At 37.0% G+C, this 20,288-nt stretch overlaps 1 protein-coding gene and 1 long non-coding RNA gene across 6 annotated transcripts in view; one reads left to right on the forward strand and one right to left on the reverse strand.

The window, feature by feature from the left end:
- TTC39B (tetratricopeptide repeat domain 39B) overlaps positions 1-20,288 on the forward strand; it is a 70,638-nt gene that overhangs the window by 37,552 nt on the left and 12,798 nt on the right. For all 5 annotated transcript variants that reach the window (XM_027910209.1, XM_027910231.1, XM_027910216.1 and 2 more), the window contains 11 exons: positions 7,041-7,145; positions 9,514-9,645; positions 11,483-11,559; positions 12,700-12,767; positions 14,760-14,824; positions 14,989-15,094; positions 16,457-16,522; positions 18,115-18,223; positions 19,103-19,170; positions 19,257-19,316; positions 19,624-19,785. In XM_027910209.1, the coding sequence (XP_027766010.1) occupies positions 7,041-7,145; positions 9,514-9,645; positions 11,483-11,559; positions 12,700-12,767; positions 14,760-14,824; positions 14,989-15,094; positions 16,457-16,522; positions 18,115-18,223; positions 19,103-19,170; positions 19,257-19,316; positions 19,624-19,785 (1,018 nt within the window). The remainder of the gene's footprint in view (positions 1-7,040; positions 7,146-9,513; positions 9,646-11,482; positions 11,560-12,699; positions 12,768-14,759; positions 14,825-14,988; positions 15,095-16,456; positions 16,523-18,114; positions 18,224-19,102; positions 19,171-19,256; positions 19,317-19,623; positions 19,786-20,288) is intronic.
- Positions 4,460-5,485, reverse strand: LOC114072323. Its single transcript, XR_003574157.1, has 3 exons — positions 5,410-5,485; positions 4,590-4,760; positions 4,460-4,501 (listed from the first exon to the last, which is right to left on the reverse strand). It is a non-coding gene; the product is annotated as an uncharacterized LOC114072323 (long non-coding RNA).

Here is a 20,288-nt window from a genome sequence, read left to right on the forward strand (position 1 = left end):
ATCTACGTCCTGAGGACCTCGCTGCCACCGTCCAAGCTCGCTTGGCCCCGGCAGATGAACCTCAGGATTAAAGGGTGGGCTCAGTTCCGCGCACACTGTGTCTCACCTAAAAAATCCAATGCGCAGGCTGGAAGGTGGAAAGACCTTCCCCGGTTCTTCGTTCGCGAAGAGACTGGCCACACACACACAGTACGTCTACAGAATATCTCAGCTTTTGTTTGATGATTTGTGTTGCAATGTAGTGTCTGTGCAAATGATTGATAAAAGTTGTAGCAGATAACATTGTCCCTTATGAAATGACTCAAATTAAGTTTTGGCACAGCACTAAGCAGAAAAGTGAAGTATTACTGTTGGCTCATATATAAGTGATGGATGAGAGGAATAAGATGCTGTTACACCCTGGTCCAGAAGTTCTGCACTTTTGCCAGTTGTACACTTTGATTTTAAACTTAAAGAGATTTCACCCATGTGTATCCTTGCAAAGTCTTTGATTCTTTGATACCTTGAAATCACATCTGGAGAAAAACTACACACATTCTTCTCTAAGAGATTTCTTTTAATTTGGTGAGAAAGTAGGCATTTTGGCAAAAAGGGTTTTACAGAAATAACATGCAACTTCCCAAAAGCATTACAATAGATTACTGAGACTAGCAAGCATTGCTATGGTAAGGGAACCTTTGCTACACCCAGCAAACACAAACTCCATACACCACCTCTGAGAAGCAGGGCTTCAGCATGGGTGATGATTCCTTAGCCACTGGAGACAATGAATGTCCTTCCCGCTCCTTTCCTTAGCTTTTATATCTGAACTGACATCATGTGGTATGGAAAATCCTTTAGCTCAGTTTGAGTCAGCTGACCTACTTGTGTCCCCTCCCAGGATCTTGCCCTCAACTGGAGAAGGAAGGTTACAGTACTGATGCTGTGCTCGGCAGGAGCCAAAACACCGGTGTATTATCAACACCCTTCGAGCTATCAGTGCAAAGCATAGCACTGTGAGGGCTGCTATGGGGAAATGAACTCCAACTCAGCCACACCCAATATATATAGTTTAAAATTAAAACATAGCAAAAAGAAGGATGCCGGCAACAAAGTCCTTTGCTGAAAGTAACACAAAGGGTCTGGATCATTTGAGTTTAATATATGATTGGTGATGTGGTGGTGACAGTTTTTCAAATGTTTTGGATCTTTGTTACATATTAAAGCCAGCCAAGAGGACATGAAGCACATTTTGGCATGTAAAGCCATGCAAGACATGAACATGAAGATTTAGTGATATCTGTGTAAGCTGTAGACCGTGACCTTTGATACCGTAGCTTTAGCACATGTTTTGATCTTGGGAGAAAGTCTTCCAGGAAGGCAGTGGGTTCCAGTCCTCACAGGCTTCTGTTGAAGGCCTGAGTTTATTTTGTGCCAAGCATGCATGCAAGGCAGTACACATCAGCACAGAGCTCAATGCCACTATGTGTCTCACAGTAGTCCCTTGGATAAGGAGAGAGAAGATGATGAACCCTACCAGCTAAAAAGCTTTAAAATGACTACTATTCTTGGACATTCCAAGGGATCAGTACACTTTAAGTAGAGCAGTGTTCAAAAATATCCAGAGCCTTTTAGCCAAGAAAGTGGAACTATTAGAGTATATTCTAGTGAGGGATCAGCTGTTATTTGTCATTAAGAGGTTATGACATCGCTGTTTAAGACTCATGACAAGATAGTTACTCTTTTTGACAAGGTAAAACATAAACAGTTCAATACTGAGTTTTCTGATTCATTGCTACAGAGGGAAAGATCCACTTCAGAAAGTACAGAAACATCCTGAATACCGATAGTATCAGATTTTGATAGCATATGAGGACTATTTGACTTAATCTTTTTACGGAAGACAAGAGCCAACTGAGAGCAATCCGTTTTAAAGCTGTTTTGTTATCATTAACTTAGCAGTAAAAAAACCTAGCAGATGCATGCCTATTTGTTGCTCTAGTAGAGTGCTATGGATGGTAGTTTCTTTCTGCCCTACCTGTTGATGCTGTAGTTCACACACAGAGTGACTTTTATTTGAGTTTATGGCAACAAATGCCTCTACAAGATTTTTCTGATGAAGCCTCTGTAAATGTTAAGGGTCATTTGTTTGCTGAAGTATCTATGCCTTGATAAAGTGTTGTCTTTATTGTGATGCATCTGGTTTTCTTGATACCTATAATCAAAATAGCATCCTCTCTGTATACTCTGAATTTTTTAGAAGACCTTATTTTCACTCCTTTTGCGTGTGTCAGATTTCCGTCTTAGTATGATTATCATAAAGCTGAATTGTTACTGCTAGTTTCACCTTTTGTGGTCTTTATTCTTCTAAGTTTCGCTTTGCTCCCGGTAATAACAACAAGTATTTACAATATCTGTAGCCTCGTGAGACTTTGGTTAGTAAGACCAGTAGCAAACAAAACCAATTTGCTGACAATTAAATTTTGTTCATCAGGTAAGGCTGATTATTTTGGCCATGATTTAAAGAGCTGACAGAGGAGTTTAGAAGTTTATAAACTAAATTCTGCAATCCTTATTCATGCAAAGTGTTGCTTGGACATTAAGTCCAGCTGATGTTAAAAAGTGATATGGAACTCAGTATGTGATTAATATGTGAAAGTGTTGCTGGATTAAAGACAATTTTTTCTGCAGTTCTCCCATTTCTAGCTCCTGAATCCCCTCTCAAGAGAAAAGTTGGTAAATCATTGCACCTGGAATGATTGTTAAAAGCTGACTAAGTCTTATGTAGATACAAAGACAGCAGCATGCATCAAGTTAATGTGTAACTTTAGCTATATAGTGGCTTTTCAGGAATGCTATTACACTGAGGTCTGGTGTGGAGAGAGAGGTGATACTGTATAACTCATTATTACATGTTCAAACAACTTTTAATGTGCTGACTTTTCACTTGGTTTAGGCTAAAAGTTATGTTCCCTTTTTAATTGATAGGGAGGGGGGGAGGAAAGTGGCTTAAGCTATAACCTGCATTAACATTTCAAATTGTGGTTTTGCTCTCTGTACATCCTGAGGATTGTCATCCTAATAGTGAGTATTCCAATACATCTCAGGGTTTTCAAGTCAGCATTTTTATGCTGTGTTTCTATTGCAACTGCAAGTAGTTGATTAGAAGAACCTACTAAAGTTGCAAAGAGGTTGTATATGGACAGTATAACTCCACTGTATTGGAACAGTTTCATGAGCACAAAGCTCAAGATACACAAACTATTGCTGAAATTCAGAACATTAACTCCTTTTTTCATAAAACATATTTGAAACAGAAGTGAGAAGATAACTTAAAAAATGCTGTGTCAGGAAAAAGTATCCTCAGTACCTTGACAGTAACACAATGTTGCTTCATTCTTGTAATGTGAAATTATTGTCTTTGTGTAACACTCAATATAGCACATTTTCCATTCCTTTTTTTTTTTTTTTTTTTCCCCCCAGAGGTTAACAGTTTTGTGCTGCTTTTGGGGTAGAGTTAATTTTCTTCACAGTAGCTAATGTGAGGCTGTGCTTTGGATTTGTGCTAAGCACAGGGTTGATAATATAGAGATGTTTTTGTTGTTGCTGAGCAGAGGTTACCCAGAGCCAAGGCCTTTTCCGTTTTTTGTACTGCCACACTGACCAGGGGTCTGGGAGCGTATGGGAGGTTGGGAGGAGACACAGCTGGGACAGGTGACCCAAACTGACCAAAGAGATGTTGCATACCATATGACATCATACAGTACATAAAATGGGGAGAAGCAGAAGGCAGAGGGGGGCACATTTGGAGTGATGGTGTTTGTTTTCCCAGGTAACCATTACATGTGACGGGGCCCTGCTCTCCTGGGGGTCGCTGAGCACCTGCCTCCCCATGGGAAGCAGTGAATGAATTCCTTGTTTTACTTTGCTTGTGCATGTGGCTTTTGTTTTCCCTATTAAACTGTCCTTATTTCAACTCGAGAGTTCTCCAGCTTTTGCTCTTCCAATTCTTTCCCTGATCCTGCTGGTGGGGGAGTGAGTGAGTGGCTGTGTGGGACTTGGTTGATGACTGGGGTTAAACCATGCTACTAGCTGTAAAATCCGTAGTAGTATCACTGAAGTAGTGTTAATTTAATCTGCTGTGGGGCAAATTGAAGAATATGCCTGTCCAATGTGATAAAATGTGTAAAGTTTTTGTCAGTTCTAGGAAAACAGTATGTGGGCGTAGGGGAAAAAATAAGATTGCCTATATAATACTGAATTAGAAGGAAAACAACATGAGTGAGAAAGAGTGTGAGTCAGCATTACTTGCTGACTTCATCAGTCTGGTAACTTGCTGTAGAAATTGGTTTGTGATGTTTTGGGATTAGAGGAGAAAATGTGCTTTTTCTGACCCTCTACATAGAAATTCTAGCGAAGGTAGGCAAGTTACTTCTGAGTCAGTGTGCTTGTTTCTTCTGACTGTTCTGATATCAAATTTTGAATCTGAATTGGAGTGAATCGTTTTGGTTATCTTTCTCTGCTGCAGGATGTAGGAAAACGGTAGAACATATATGTGAGGAGTAATGAAACAGAATGAGACACTCTGATAGAGGATACGATCCACTTACCAGAAATAACAGTTTGAGAAAACTAACTTCCCAAGTTTTATATCTGAAGTGGCAGAATAACTTTTTAAGCTTGCTTGATGTATGGAACAGGACGTATATTAACATAAGGAATACCATTTGCATTGTCTGCAGGCTTTGGTCGCACATAAAGTCATCATCAGGGGAACCAGTCTGTAATACGTGAAAAAAACATGACAGCCCAGTGCTGAAGAGATCAACTGCTTACCCATTTAAGTAGGAATACATAGTTTTGACATGGTGCCAGATTGTTTAAAAAGCCTTGTTTATGGAATCATTTTAAAAATATTGATATGTGATGGTGTTGATGGTAGAGCTGGGAATATGATGGCATTTGGAAGCCTGATGGCATACAGTCCTCACTTATAGCTAAAAAGCCAGCATCTCTGTGCTTGTGTTGTACAAAATAAAGATTAGATTTTCCTTCCAGAGGAAGTTCCAACAGTTTCTGATTGCAGGATAGGAAGTGTGCAGATTTATAGCATACAGATAGAGGAAATGTATTTCTGTTCACTACATTGAGGCCCAGTTAAGCAGCTGGAAACAAGACATCGCCCTTACACCTTGATCCTTGCATTCAGAAACTGCTATAGTGGTGGGGTCCTGTTATACTTTAATATATTCATCTGCTGTTACTTCTCACATGAAGTAGTAGGAAACTTGTTTACTCTTTCTAGGCCAAACACAAAACCTTTGTAATTAAATGTATAAAGCAGTCATCAACTGTTAATTTAACTGTGCTTATGAATGATCTACCTTCCCTCAGAGTGTTTTATGAACTGTGTGGTTATACATGTCTCACTTGACATTCTCTTCCCTCCCTTACTTCAGATGACTATTCTTAATTCTCCATACTCTGTATAGCAGATCATTGCCTTGCACTGAGTTTTTCTGTTCCCATAGCAGACAAGAAATTATCAAACATGCTGTAAGAGGGGGTGGGGGGGTGGGGTGGAGGAACCAAAAGGTCCATCTGTCTCTGTAATTTTTGAAGATTCCACACACCCTAATATGACCTCTGGCATTTGTATGGGAAGACACTTGAAAACAGGGCACTGCCTTGATGTTAGTAACAAAATAGTTGTAGTGTGCAGATATGAAAGAGTAAAAATTCATTCTTGCTGTCTAGTAGATATCAACCTGCCCCTGGCCTTTTTTTTTCCCCCTTCATGAGAACCTGAAAGCAGCTAACCCATTCTTCCTGTCAGGAAAGGCTGAGCAAATGAAACGTGTAATCTAAGCAGGCATGGATTGAGTAAAACAGTTTCCTAAAACACGTATCTGAAAAGAGAATACAGAAGCATGGAAATACACAGTGGAAGTGATGATGTGTTATTGGCGGACTAACTAAGGTCCTTACTTGTGTACTAGAAAAAACCCCCAGACTTTAAATCTAGCTATATTAGTTATTTGAAAATTATTTGTTAGCAGATGATATTCATAGAATTAGCTAATAAAACTGAGTGTTTTGTAAAAACTTTTAGTTGTTTAAAATATTTTTTAAAAATTTCTTAACACTGTTCTTTGGAGAGCAAAAAAACCTCCTGTCCAGTCATATTGTCGTATGCACATTTTTCCTTGTTTGTTTTATGTGTGTGCGTGTTACTGTTAGATTAAGAGCAGCTGCACTCCTCTGTTGTGTCTCTCTTTAAATTCCTCCTTCAGAGTTCTTCTCTTCTGGTCAGTTCTTAAATATTTATCTCATTGACAAGATCTGTTGCTTACCACTGCTTAACCTTGCTTGGATAAAGCCCATTATCAAGTTAAAACCTGTTTTAAAGCTGTAGAGAGATTATCTCTTCCAGATCCAGCTGTGCATATTGATGACTGTGTAGCTTCTTGCTGTTAGTACTACCATGATTGTCCAATTTGTCCTCAGTTCTGCCCATGGAGCAATTTGAATGCTCCTGAGTCTTTCAGGCAAAACTGGCCAACGAAGCAGTTTTGTTAGATGACTTCCACTTAAGCAAGTGCAAATGATTTTACTTGTAGTGAATTAGAAAGAACAAAGGCTTTTGGCATAGCTACAGACTTCTGACAGGACTATTTTTGGCATAGCTGTTTGCAGAGGGAACATCTGTTTAATACTTTTTTGGATGAAAATATTTTGTCACCTCTCCTGAGATTCAGATATGAATACAGAGTCTACACAGTATTTGTATTGGTGGGGAGGATTGAGAGCTTGGGCACAGTGATAAGTTTTGAGAATTGATCTAGTAAGAAAAGGAGAGCCAAGCCATAAACATCACTTAAGTAAAAAGGACACACCTGTGTAACAGGGATAGCATGTTAAGCATATAAGCTGTTTTTGAAAAGGTAGATTCTGAGAACAATAAAATTGCTATAAGAAACCGTCGATGTTATATAAGGAAAAGCTATGTTTTCATTTTGTGTTTATATTTACAGTTTGAGTAAACTAAGAATCTTTTTTAGGGCATCGAAGATGGATCTCAAGTGTGCTCTGGAAGAATGTTCAATGGCACTGAACTTATTTCTAAACAATAAGTTCTCCGAAGCACTGGAGCTACTTCGTCCATGGTGAGGTCCTGTTATTTGCTGATCTTACTGCAAACAGATAGTGTAAAGTATGCTAACTAGTACCTGAAGATTAATTTAAGGCCTCTGAAGATAGTAGTTTTCATTTATTCCCTTTTGTCTAAAAGCATTTATCCATATTTTGGGGTTTTAGTAGTGTGCGTGTCTCCCTAAGACCATCTCAAAACCTGCTGATGAAGCACTGAATTGTTCTGTTAGTCATTCAAACTGTCTTTCCTCATGCAGAGGGGAAAAGCAGGGGAGCAAGACCTTATCCAATGTATCTTTGGTCGGAGAATTTGTATAGTGATACTGCTTTTGACAAGAGGAAAAATCTGGAACAAAACTCCAGAATACTCTTTTTGTTGTTTTTGGTTTTGTTTTCCTTATATTACGTTTGAGTCACACTTTTAAAGTCTATCTTTTGATCTTCTGACTAATTCTGCTTGTTTTCTTGTTGCCTTTCCTCCACTGAGAAGAAGAGCGTGGCAGTGCAGATGTAGGGAATTAAAGAATACTGAGAGGTTCATAGGGCAAATCTAGCTTATCTGTGACTTTGTGGGGAGGCCGTCTGGGTGGCTGGTCTTCAGAACTGGGATCTGAATCCCATTTATTGTTCTTCTCTTATCTGTGTCTCAAAGATATGTATGCTATTGAGGGATGTTTTGCAAGAGGGATCTGTAGCTTGTGTTAGTAGAGTGAGGTAAAGTTCTTGCTCTGCAGTCTAGTGCTAGTAAGAATGGATTAAGAGTGATGGGTTGGTGTTGTGTGGACAAGTTCAAGAACACCATTAAATAAAACTTCAGAAGGATGACACAGATATCAAGTGTTTGCTTTTAGTAGTATGGAGAGCTCTCATATTTTAGTATTATGGAGAGCTTTTAAAATTAGCTATACTTACTCTCCACCTCTCTTCTCTGAGCATTGTATAGTGTTATTTGTAATAAATAAATGCTTTCAGGAGGCCCACCTGCACTTGTATGTATGCTAAAACTATTTTTAGGTAGTATTGTAAAATAATAAGTTCTACAGGCAAGGATTGTGCATGAGTGTATTACTAAATACATGCACATACTGCCCAAATGTTTTTTGTGCATTTCATATATGTTTCATTTTGCACTGTAAAACAAAAAAATCCCCCTTATTTTGTCATACTGTTTTAATGTACCACAAATAGTTTGTTTGTAGTTGATGTTTGCTAACAAACTTTGAGCCTATCATATAGCACATTGCAAATGTTGACCTATTACAAAAAAACAAAAAGCCACCTATTAAAAAAAATAATCCTAATTGTTTTATTGAAAAATAGATTTTTATTGAAAGTTAAACTTAAGTCCTTAAATAATGTAAGTGTTGATAGATGCGATAAATACAGACTTAGCCCAAACGTCTATCTTCCTTGACTCTGCTTAGGATTTTTGTCCTCAAAAGTACGTTTGGTAGTTGGCTCCTTGATTTAGAAGGAAGAAAAAATGTTGGGGAAACTGGAGATCATCCAACAAAGAGCTAGAAGCATATCTAAAAACTAGAATGTGTGAATTATTCAGAAGGGTTTGTTTTAGTTTGACAGAAAGGAGATGTGGGCATTTATCTGGGAGCAGTCTGAATCTATTGAGGGGAAGTTGCAAAGACAGAGGCACCATTCTCCATAGTATTAGATGGTAAAACGAGTCAGTCACCACAAGCTGAGGCTGAGGAGGTTCAAACTGGACACTTGCTAATACAGTACCACAGAGGCTGCCAAAGGAGTATGCGGTCTTCATTTACTTGAGCTTCTTGAAACTTAGTTAGATGAAACCTGAGTTTGCCTGACATAATGTTAGCAATAGTGCTGTTTGTTGCAGTTAGTATGTTTGAGTATGTGAACTTTGTAGGCACTTTCCAGGCACTTTCCAACAATTTTTTTTTTGAACGGTATAATTATGTTGTGAGACAGACTAGTTCAGTGCAGTCTTTAATGTAGAACCAAGCATTTGTGTATTGATATTTCTGTGACACAAATGCAGATTTTTGTCTTTAGATCACATAGTAACGTTAGATGGAGGTCATTAGTTATGTTGAGTGAAAACATACAAACAAGTATTTATGTCAAGGCTTAGTTAACTAAATTGAAAAGATATACCAGCGGACTATAAATGTTATTTAATGAAGTGCAAATGTTTGTGTAACCCAAGTGGGACATTTTCTGGAACTTGCTGTGATGGCAGACTTGTATCACCCAATGGAAAACAATATGTTTATGTTCTCGTGTCTATTACTTTCCTGCTTCATTCTTCTGTCTTTTCACAAATTCATGCAAGTGTCTCTGCATTTAGTTTTGTATTGTAATGTAATGTGTTGCTTAAATGCACACGATTTATGTTTTCCCTAGGTCCAAAGACAGCATGTACCATGCACTTGGATACAGCACTATTTTAGTTATGCAAGCTGCTATGACCTTTGAACAGCAGGATATACAAATGGGAATTTCTACAATGAAGGAGGCTTTGCAAACCTGCCAAAGGTATGCCCAAGCATTGAACATTTGTGAGATACTTAATCCACTGAGTGTTCTTTGTCAGGTACCCCAGCTCTCTCTATGCCTTTAAAACAGATTCCTGTCAGTATGATAGTGGCTTAAATTTGTAAAAGTGGAGTAAGTCCCACTATGTAGTTAGCACTGGTGAGAGTATTTTTCCACAGAGTATTGTGGAAACAACAGACTTGTTGTGGCTGGGTATTAATAGCTGCTAAAGTTAAGTGGTTGGGTTGGCTTTGTAGATCTACACATAAGCAGACATTACATGATTGAACTGTCTGAGCTATTGCCAACTGTGACTTTTTGTTTTCCAACAATTTAAAAGCTCTGTATTTTGAATTTTCGTTTTCAGCATGAAAACAGTCTTTTTAAAAAAATTGTTTTCCAAGGTGGAACTAGTAATAACTAATACAATTGAGCTTGTACTAAGCTTAACAAATACATTTTTTTTATTGTTGATGCAAATGTGTTTAGCTTATCTTAAAATTAAAGAGCTATTATTTCCATCAGAAATGATCTAAACATTTTACTTTTGTTTTTTCTTTGAACAACAATGAAAAAGGACAGAAAATAAAAGTTGTTAGTGAGCTTTATATTTTTAATTAAAAAAAAAAAGGAAAATGGCTTGTAAAAGCTTAATTGTTTAACAAGGCTCTGACAAAAATGAATTGAATTCTACTCTACTAGTTCTTCATCATATTGGTTAGGCCATAATTTATCACAAATGATCTCCAAGGAAATGACCGCCACACATCAGTTTAGGCATTTACCATCATCATCTCAGCAATGACCAAAAAAAAGGAAATGGGATAAAATTATCAGATATTATCTGAAGAAAATAGAAGGTTCAGTTTCTGCATCTTTTTCAGATGTACTATCAGTTTGCAGTTTCATCTGAACTGTGTTGTTTAGTATGTCTGAAGATTAGATGCTCTTGTAGTTTAGACAGCTTCCTACAGGATTTCATCTCTGCAGGATATGAACATAAGTACTCTGGTCTAGTCTGTTGCAAAACTCATAAAAATGCAAGACAAAGGCCAATCAAACATTCAAATGCGAAGAACTGCCAGAACTACATGTTCCCTAACTGACTCTTTTCTCGTATTTATTATGTTTACCTGTTGTGTCATAATCTTGTTGTCAGGATCTTGTGCTTGTCAATGTGCGGAATAGTGTAAGCAAGTAATAAGCTAATGCTTAGTGTTGATAATCAGTGACTTCCTGGTTTACAAAATACATTCCTTTTCTAAGTGTAGAATTGTTTCTTTAGCTTCTTCGTAAAGCTAAGTTGTCTGTAAATAGTTAACAAACTAATTTTTGGAATTATAACATGTACAGTTGTGATTCTTTGGAAGTAAAAAAATATGATTGTTTTGGTATTTTATCTGGCATAAACCACCATAAAATACTGAAGCATTTATGTTGAAAAAAGAGTGCCACTTGATTTTTTCTTAATTCAAATTCTGTGTGCAAGTTTAAGAAACAGAAAAAAGCAACTGGTAAAACTTAAAAGTCCTTTTCAAGTATCTTGCTCAGCATCAGAGACACCTCTCCAGCTGGTGGGTGGAAGTGAGGTTGAACCTATTATACACTTAAAGTAGATTAATTGATGTTGTGAGCATGCATTTAAGGTTGGATAGGCTTATGACCCTACAAACATAAAAGGGTTTAGACTTCTCAAAGAATTGAAACTTGGTAAATCATCACTATGCTAAGAATCTTTATCAGTTTTGGTTGGAAATGGTTAAGAATTCTAATAATTAAGTTCAGTTTTATGTTGAAATAATGTGGATTTCTTTTTTAACATGTACAACTGTTTTAGATTCAGGAAAAGAAGCACAGTGGTGGAATCTTTGTCCAATCTAGTTTCTAAACAGTCAGTGGATCAGTTGAGTGAAGGTAAGTGGTTTATAACACAGTTAAAATTAAAAAGTGAAAAAAGCTCAAAACTGCCTTACCAATGTGTACCAACATGCATGACTCTGTAACCTGACTAGTGTCTTACAGTGACAAATAAATGTACAAACCACCTATGTGGTAATCTTCTTAAATTTGAACGTAAAGCTTCTCAAAATGGGGAATTCAGCAGCGTAAATTTTTTTTTTGGCTCTGAGGTGCATGAATTAAAGAAGGAATGCCTTTCACAACACATTATAGAACTGAAGAGAGATCTCCTTTTTTCTTGACGTGAGACAGCTCCCAAAAGTTTAAGAATCATTGATGCAGTGGAATACATCCTTATCATTAGTTGCACTGGAATCTGAATATATTAACAAGTTTTGTACTTGTCTGTTTTACCTTAAGGTGTTTTGGGAAATGATATCAGTACATTGTTCATGGCTCTGAAAATGCTGATCTCCTATTTCTGATTCAGGCAGAATCAAGTATGCGTTTTTTTCTAACCTGGCACAAGAATCCTCTTTAATACTTGGACACATCAAACTCACCACGTATGCACTGTACATACGGCAGCCTTGTGCATGTGGCTGGTCTTGCAGCATGGGTGCAGAGTACCTCGTGTCATGTGTGTTAAATCAAATGTACTTTAGTGCTGCATGAAGACAGAAAGTCTGCGTGGAGCTTTCAGTTTGTTGAGCATGACTTGGTGAAAACCTGTTCATAGTGTCTTACAGGATGTAGGAAAAGTCTGAACCTCAGTGAGGGTTACCATTATCCTGCAAAAGTTTCTTCTAAGACATGGAAGGAGGGTTGCAAGACTTAGCTGCTGTAGGCTGTTAAGCTTAGGATCTGAAAAGCACAGGCGACCATCCACCAGAATGACAAGTAGCTTTTGCCACAGACCAGAGTCAGCTCTGTCAAGCTCAAAGTTTTTGTCTGAGAAGAAGTGAAATAGAAGACTTCTGTTGGGGTTTGTGTATTACAGCTACTATTCAGCAGTTATCAAAATGGCAACAGCAGAATCTTGCAGGTTTTTTTTTTTTTCTTGTCTTGGCAGCATTTTATTTGTTCCATTGACCCCAAGTAGAAAATGCTGACAGTAACTTTGCTGATACTGAATAACTTTTCTTTCTTATATAGAGGAAATGCATGCTGAAATCTGCTATGCTGAATGCTTATTACAGAAAGCAGCTCTCACCTTCGTGCAGGTAAAATAAATTCTTGATTTCATATCTCTATGTAGCAGTGTACTGGAGAGAGATTAGTATTTGTAAAACATCATTCCAACACCAGATATGGATTTAAAAAATAAACTTTTTGCTAGTGAATGTTACTTCATGGCAGTGATTTGTAGTATGGTAAATTCTGTGCTACTTAGCAAAGCCCTCTCTTTGTTTTTTTGAATAACCAAAGGTGTTATTCATGTTAGGTACCAAGGTATCACCAAGGTATATTGTAGTGTTATACAGGTGTTATGTTTAAATTACTTGCACCACACTGCACAGTGTCCAGTGCTCCTATAAAAATATGTTCAAGTATGAGGAAGTGTCTGCTTTGAAAGCGCAAATCTTTTTTTGCACAAAAGGATAGAATGTTTCCCAGCTAAACTTCAGCTGATGCACACTTGTCATTTCCAATTCAGTCTTGCTCTCTATGCACTTTTGACATAGTGTCAGGAATAATATAGTAATGAATGATTATAAAATGATCATGACTTAGCATTGCTGAATTAACAGTTCAATCCACAGAAGGATCTGGTATTTAAACTGTCTGGTGCTACTAGTTTAGATTGTGGTTAAAGGACTTCATGCTACAGTGTTTTTTCATCTGATTGCTGAAAATAGGAGTTGTTAATCATACTTTTTTAATGTATGTGAATGTTTTACACATTTATCGAATATATTTTAGATAATCTGATATAAATTATGAGAAAGGAGCAAGGCACTAAGATCAGATAAGTTCATTTGGCAGATATTTATAAACCACTTAATACAGTACTTTGGCCAGAAGTGTCAGGAAATTCTATTAATGGAATGCCTGTAACTGGCTTTCTCCTAGCTTCCTGGCTTTCTCCTTTACCAACCAAATGGAAGCAACCCTTTTTATTTTTATTGGGTGGGTGAGGCTTTTTTTAAGCACGAAAGGAATTTTCTAACAGTTGTTGAAGTAGATGAGTTTAGGAATGTATAAAATAAATTCTAAAAACCCTTAGATGTATATTTTCTCTAAAGCAGCACCTCTCTATTGCTGCTGACTATTAATACCCCACCCTGCTGATTGTGGTCCTGCTTTATATTTTTCATCTTTGGTTGACCTTGATTCATCTGAGAATGATGATGATAATGAAACTGTAACCACTCAGAAAGGGGGAACTAAAATGCTTGTATTAAAATACTTGCATTTGAGTGTTTAGACTTGCAAACAAAACAGATGAAATCTTTTAAAATGGTGACCTTTTTATGGAAGCCAGAATTTTCCTTTTGTTGATGGTTATAAGCCTTTTATCTTTTTTTGGTGCTTTTTCATTTTCCACATCATATATGCCGTCCCTGAGTATTTAAATATGCATTTCTGAAATGCCTGCACATCTCCCCTTTCTAAGGGGAATTCTAAGAGGAAAAAATTATGTCTTGTTGAAGTGTTACCTGTCTTGCTTTTTAGGTATTGAGTCTTGATGGCTATTACATTGTGGCTTTGTTTTGCTTTTTCTAGAGATTAGTAAACACATATACTGGGTAGTACTTGTGGTTTATATTGATCAGCAGTGGGATTTCATCTGTTCAGGGGATTCTTCAGTTTGTCTTTTTCCAGGTTCTGTGTGGGCTTGCCTGTGTGTGTGAGAATTGCCAATTCGAATTTTTCTGAAAAGTTCCTACAGCACCATCTGGTGGAGAGCTCTCTTTATATGCATTGAAAGTTCTGTTAAAAGTAACTCTTTGGCTCTCTTTTTCGCCTCCCTCTCAAGTTTTAATATTTGTAACATGCACCACAGAAGTATTTCCCTGACAACTTAAAGCAAGTCTTAACATTGGTCTTAGAAATGAGTCTAGTAACTAAAAAGCATTTTTAATGTTTCCAATGACTGTTAAGTTACAAATAAATGTATGGAAGACACAAATAAAAGGTGGAAGATTTTTATGTGTGTGTTATGTGTGATTTCTGAATGCACTATTTTGTACAATTAATTTTTTTTCTTCCAGGATGAAAATATGATCAACTTTATCAAAGGTGGCCTCAAAATTAGGACAAGTTACCAAATATACAAGTAAGCAATTAGAAAACACTTAGTTTCAACATTCGTATAAGCAGTTGGAGTGTCATTAATGCCCCCAAAATAAAATGTTTTTTATAGCAATCATAGTGATCATACTCCGTATAATTTCTAAGTCATGTTTCCCCTTTCCTCTTTTTTTTTTCCTGCATCAAAAGAGAATGTCATCAGGTGCTACAGATGACTCAGGGGAACAAAAGCAAAAATGAAACTTATTACCAGTTTGAAGGAGGAGTAAAACTCGGAATCGGAGCCTTCAACTTGGTATGACTTCCTCACACTACAGAAGGGCCATTGGGATAATTCTGTAGAAGTGTCTTTGCATATACATTACTTTAATTCTGTTTTAACATTTGCCCATTTGTAAAATGGAGATGCAGGCCTTGGAGGTTTTATGCAATAGCAAAATAGCAGTGACTTTGGCATGCATGCTTTCTAGGATGTTTCTACTGGTTTATTCTGAACTGTGTTTCATTCTCTTGAAGTAACTAATGTTACTTCATTTCTGAAGTGGAAAAGCAGCTATGTACATCTACCTGTGTATAGCAGGAATTTTCAAGATGCTTATGCTGGTGGCTACAGGATACCTGGAGTGACTGTTTAGTTCTAACTCCACCATGTATACCATTCTTTTGCTTCAGTGGTACTTTAGGTTTTCATACATAATTACACTTAGAAGAATTAACAGTAGATTACTGAGTTTGTGTAGAAGACGACTGTGGAGACTGTGTTTTCCTCACGATTTATTATGATTACCTTTTTACATCCGTCATGGCAATGGTGAGAGTTAATTTCTGCTGGTATGTTCATCTCTGTATCATTCTAGACTGGATCTGGCCAATTTTTAGTATGATTAGAAGAACTCAGGTCTATCTGCACCAGCCTTTAAAATGAAAACAATTGGTAGATGTCTGTGTTCCTAAGTGTTCTGACATTTCCTATTGTTCATGTAGCCTCCTCAGTAGGAAGCTTAACAGACAAAGTCTCTGCTTAACAGAATGTATTAAGGTGAATGGAGGTTTTAAAGTAGTGTCTCCAAGTAGACCTTCTTGGAATGCTCACTGAAAAGGTGGTTATGATCTTTTCTAAGTCCTCTGTTGTGTAGGATGTAAAGGATGCATTTTCTCCAAACAGGGGAACAAAAATGCATATAAGTAGAGGGTTAAGGATGATGACAATAGCTAGTATTTCTAAAACAATTATGCTTACTGGTCTGCTAATTTGGTGCTCCCACGGTAGGAACAAGCAGGACTTTTGTGATACCATTGTGTCATTTTATTGGAAGGAAGATGACAATTGTAGGTTGTAAGTACTACCAAAATAGATAATACTTTCATTCTGAGTGACCCACAATTTTCAAACAGTTCTGATCAGCTGAAGACAGAAAAATTTGTCATTATCTGAACAACACAGCTGGTCTCTGTTCTGCTTTTTTCATACTGGACAGTCATCAAAATTCGGAGCGTGCATGTCCACTTGTGAACTCTTTTGCGTTTTACTTTTTTTTCTAATATGTAATAGCATGTAACATAGTAGCTGACCTTTTTTGTTCAAGTTTATAACTATTTTAACTTTTCTTGAAATATATATGTTTTTATTTATATTTTATTTTCTAATTTATTTCAGATGCTGTCACTTTTACCAGGAAGGATCCTCCGACTTTTAGAATTTATTGGATTTTCTGGCAATAGGGTATTTCATCTGATACTTACCTTTTCAAATTAATCTTTCCTCAGATAAAGACTGGATGGATTTAATGTCATATATTTCACAGTAAAAGTATAATGATCACTTTTTTTTTTTATGAGTATTTTAACGTTGTTAAAAAGACAAGTGGACTAGATGATTACAGGCATAAAAGTACATATGGTGATACCTGGCTCTTTAACAATCTTGGGAAATGACCAGTCTATTTCAGAGAGGATTTTTCAAAATGCAATTTTATTTCCTTTTGCTGATCCTTAAGTAGAGGATATCAGCCTTCTTTTCTAGTTTATTTAGTCAGAAATTAATGTTCCTCATACCAGCAACTGGGGGAAGAATCACAGTTCTACATTTTTCCATCCAAAATCCCAGCCCATTTCTTTGGAAAAAAGAATTTCTTAATATCATATGCCACCCTGAAGTCTAGATACACCTTTTCCTCATGGATGAGCAAAGTAATTTGTAACTATTGTCTTGTTTTCTAAACCTAGCCTTGTTTTGCACAGCTCTTTAAAACTCTTTCTGGTGCCCATAATAAATTTAAAAAAACAAACAAACAAACAAACCTATCAAAACAACCCACAGATTTATACATAACTAAACTTCAAGTTATTAATGCTGCAGAGTCACCATATAGTCTTATTCTGTTAGCTTGTCCACAATATGGTTTTCCCTTTGTAAAATTAGACTTCTGTAGAGACCTGTTTATTGCTTCCTCTGAAAGGCCTAGTTCATGCTGAAGCTCTTCCATAACACGTTTGCTGTGACTGAAAAGGCAGTAAAAGCTGAAAAGAAAATTTTGGAATATTACCACATTTTTTGTGTGTTACTTGAATTCTCCTATAACTTGTCAAGCTGCTATGCAGTAGAACTGATATGTTAATATTCGTTTTGAGGCAAAATTTTTAAATTCTGGTATGTTTCTGAAGAGTTGCTGCTGTTGAGTAGGGGAACTCTGAGCTTTTCTCTACAACCCCCAAGCAGTGAAGCTGTACTGTAATTGGCCTAAACTGGAAAGTAGAGGAAGAAGTCTCATGTGTTAGTGCTGAATAAGTCTTTGTGAATCTGGATCTGTGTTTAGATATTGCTGTAATAGCAGAGCTCGTTTTTTGATCATAACCTCAAAATAGTGGCTGACTTGATGGAAGAAAATGGAAGATAACCAGGGTTTTCTGTGAAGGAAGACTCACGCCAAGGAGTTGCATTGGAACAGTCGGGAGAGGTTCTCACCAAGCATAGACTTAAAGATGTTATTCTGACAGGATCATAGCCAGAAAAAAAATGGGGAAGGGATGTAGACCTGTGTGTCTGCATGGTTCATGTGGTGTTCTCATTTCACCATAGCACTGAAGTGCATGAGTAATTTTTGTTCAGAGTTAGATTAATCTTCTCCTTCCTGAGTACTATCAGCTGTGACAGAATTGTTTTGGTAGCAGATTGTGTTGGATTTGTGATGATAAAGTGCTGAATTATGAATACTTATATATGAAAGGAAAGCTGGATTTTGGTTAGCCAGAAACAAATAGTAGTAACTGTGTGTACTGATAGTTAATTCTGCATGTGTTTGTGATATTTCTTAGGAGTTGGGCCTCTGCCAACTACGGGAAGGCGCATCTGGCAGCAGTTTGAGGGCCATTCTGTGTACTTTCACCCTGTTGGTTTATCATACTTACGTCTCCTTAATCCTTGGTGAGACCCACTGTGTAGCTTTGCGGTCATGCTACACCTTATAATAGATATTGTGATTTATTTCTATAACTGAATTTCTAAATTGTGGCCAAATAGGAGATTGCTGTGTACTTAATTATGATCTGAAATATTCTTGACAAAGCTGTGTCTGCAGAAACAGTGCAGATAGATAGCATTATACCAACATCTTGCTCCATTTGCAGGGCTGTCTCAACATGTGACAGCAAAATATTGGAAAACAGTTTTAAGCTAAGAGAAGTCATTATGCATAAATTAAGATCAGATAATTTGAAAACTCCAGAAAAAAAGCCTCTACACCCAAACAATTTGCTTGGAAGTACATACATACAGAGAATTAATTGCTTTTGCCACATAGAGGTAAAAGCCATAATTAATTCTGTGTGCTTTTTGCCATATATTTTCATGTTCTTTCATTTTAAAATATTTTAGTCCTTGTCCCTCAGGCTCATCAGGAAATTAAGGAGAACTTCATTTCTTTCTGTATCACTTGTACTTCATTACTGAGCTCAAAATTAGGAAAAGAGGCAGCTGAGGAGTGTTTTCCTGGCTTGCTAAAGCAATTACAGGGATTTAAAAATATAACTAGAATCCATAATGGAACAGTTTAAAGAATATCCCTATAATTCTAGTCTGTTTCTACTTACAGACATTTAGAACCTTATTAGCACTTAGTACCTTTGGGACAAGAATTTATTTCTATAGAAACACAGTATGATGAAATAATTCTGCTTTTTCATAAAAAGCGGTAATCCATTGATCTGTTGAGGTCATAATATTATTTGGAAACAAAATCTTTTTCTATGAAACTTGAGGTTTTTTTAAGTGCACTGAGTGAGGTTGGTTTGTTATGTTTTCTAGGTACAGGGGAAGCCAACCTTCAGGAAGCAGAAAGTCTTCTCGAACCCTACCTCCAGAAATTTCCGAATGTGTGTATTTTCAATAAATTTTATAAGAGCAATGTAATTCCGTAAGCTTAAAATCCTCACTGGTTATTTTTTCGTCTCCTTTCAAGGGTTCCATTATTCTATTTTATGCTGCCAGAATAGATACACTGAAAGGAAATTTTGAAAAGGTAAATAATTTTTTTCTTTTTAGGGTCTTTGTTTGTTTAGTGTTCAGCCTGAGGGGGAAAATTAACTAATTCATCTAAGTAGCTCCTTTTAGTTGGACTAGTAACTATACTCAGTTTGTGTTCACTGTCAATGTTGATTCCAGCCCTCTCTCTGTAAGTGAGACTGAAAGGGAGGTTTATCTCATTTTACTAGTCAGGTGTTCTCCACTTGGGTGTTAAGTAAGAATTTACTCTGTGATTAGTCATGGCTTTCACATGGAGCTGTAATTGAGCCAGTTTTCCTCATTCTTACTTGACTACATTGTAGGCACAGTTGAGGTTTCAAGACTGCATAGCAGCCCAGCAAGAGTGGAAACAGATTCATCATCTCTGTTACTGGGAACTGATGTGGTGCTACACCTTCCAGCAGGACTGGCTTCAAGCATATCGGTATGCAGACCTGCTCAGCAGAGAGAGCAGGTGGTCTAAGGTAAATGGGCAGGTGGACGTTGTTGTGATGTACCAGATGTCTCTTTACAGTTTGATTTACTTTTCGGTTTTCAGAATATGTGTAATTTTTGCCTTCTTGTAAAACCCATAAGTAAAGGCACAACGGCACCAAAATGGTAGATTTTATTGGGTTGTTAGGGAGGATTTTTTATTTCACTTATTGAGGCACCAGAGCCATAAGCAGCAGTATTTTGGTTTCTCCAAAAATGGAGATGCTTACCAGAGCTGTGAGAAAGAAGATGTATAGGAAAACCGTTACCTTGAATTTTAAGTCAAGTTCTAGCATCCTCTAGTAAAACTTGGCTGAAGAAACTTTGTTTGTTAGTTAATTATAAACAAAGAGTATACCTACTCAGCAGATGCTTTATGACATGAGAAGGCTGCTGGAGACAGGGTCTCATCAGAAAGTTGGGGTGTCAGCCTTTTATTTGTAAAAATGTTTCTCAAAGTATGAACCAAGCACTATGTGTCAATAATTCTTGA

This window comes from Empidonax traillii, unplaced genomic scaffold (assembly GCF_003031625.1).
Source record: "Empidonax traillii isolate 1590-97213 ecotype Southwest subspecies unplaced genomic scaffold, ASM303162v1 scaffold28:size2823434, whole genome shotgun sequence".
Classification (NCBI taxonomy): Eukaryota; Metazoa; Chordata; class Aves; order Passeriformes; family Tyrannidae; genus Empidonax; species Empidonax traillii.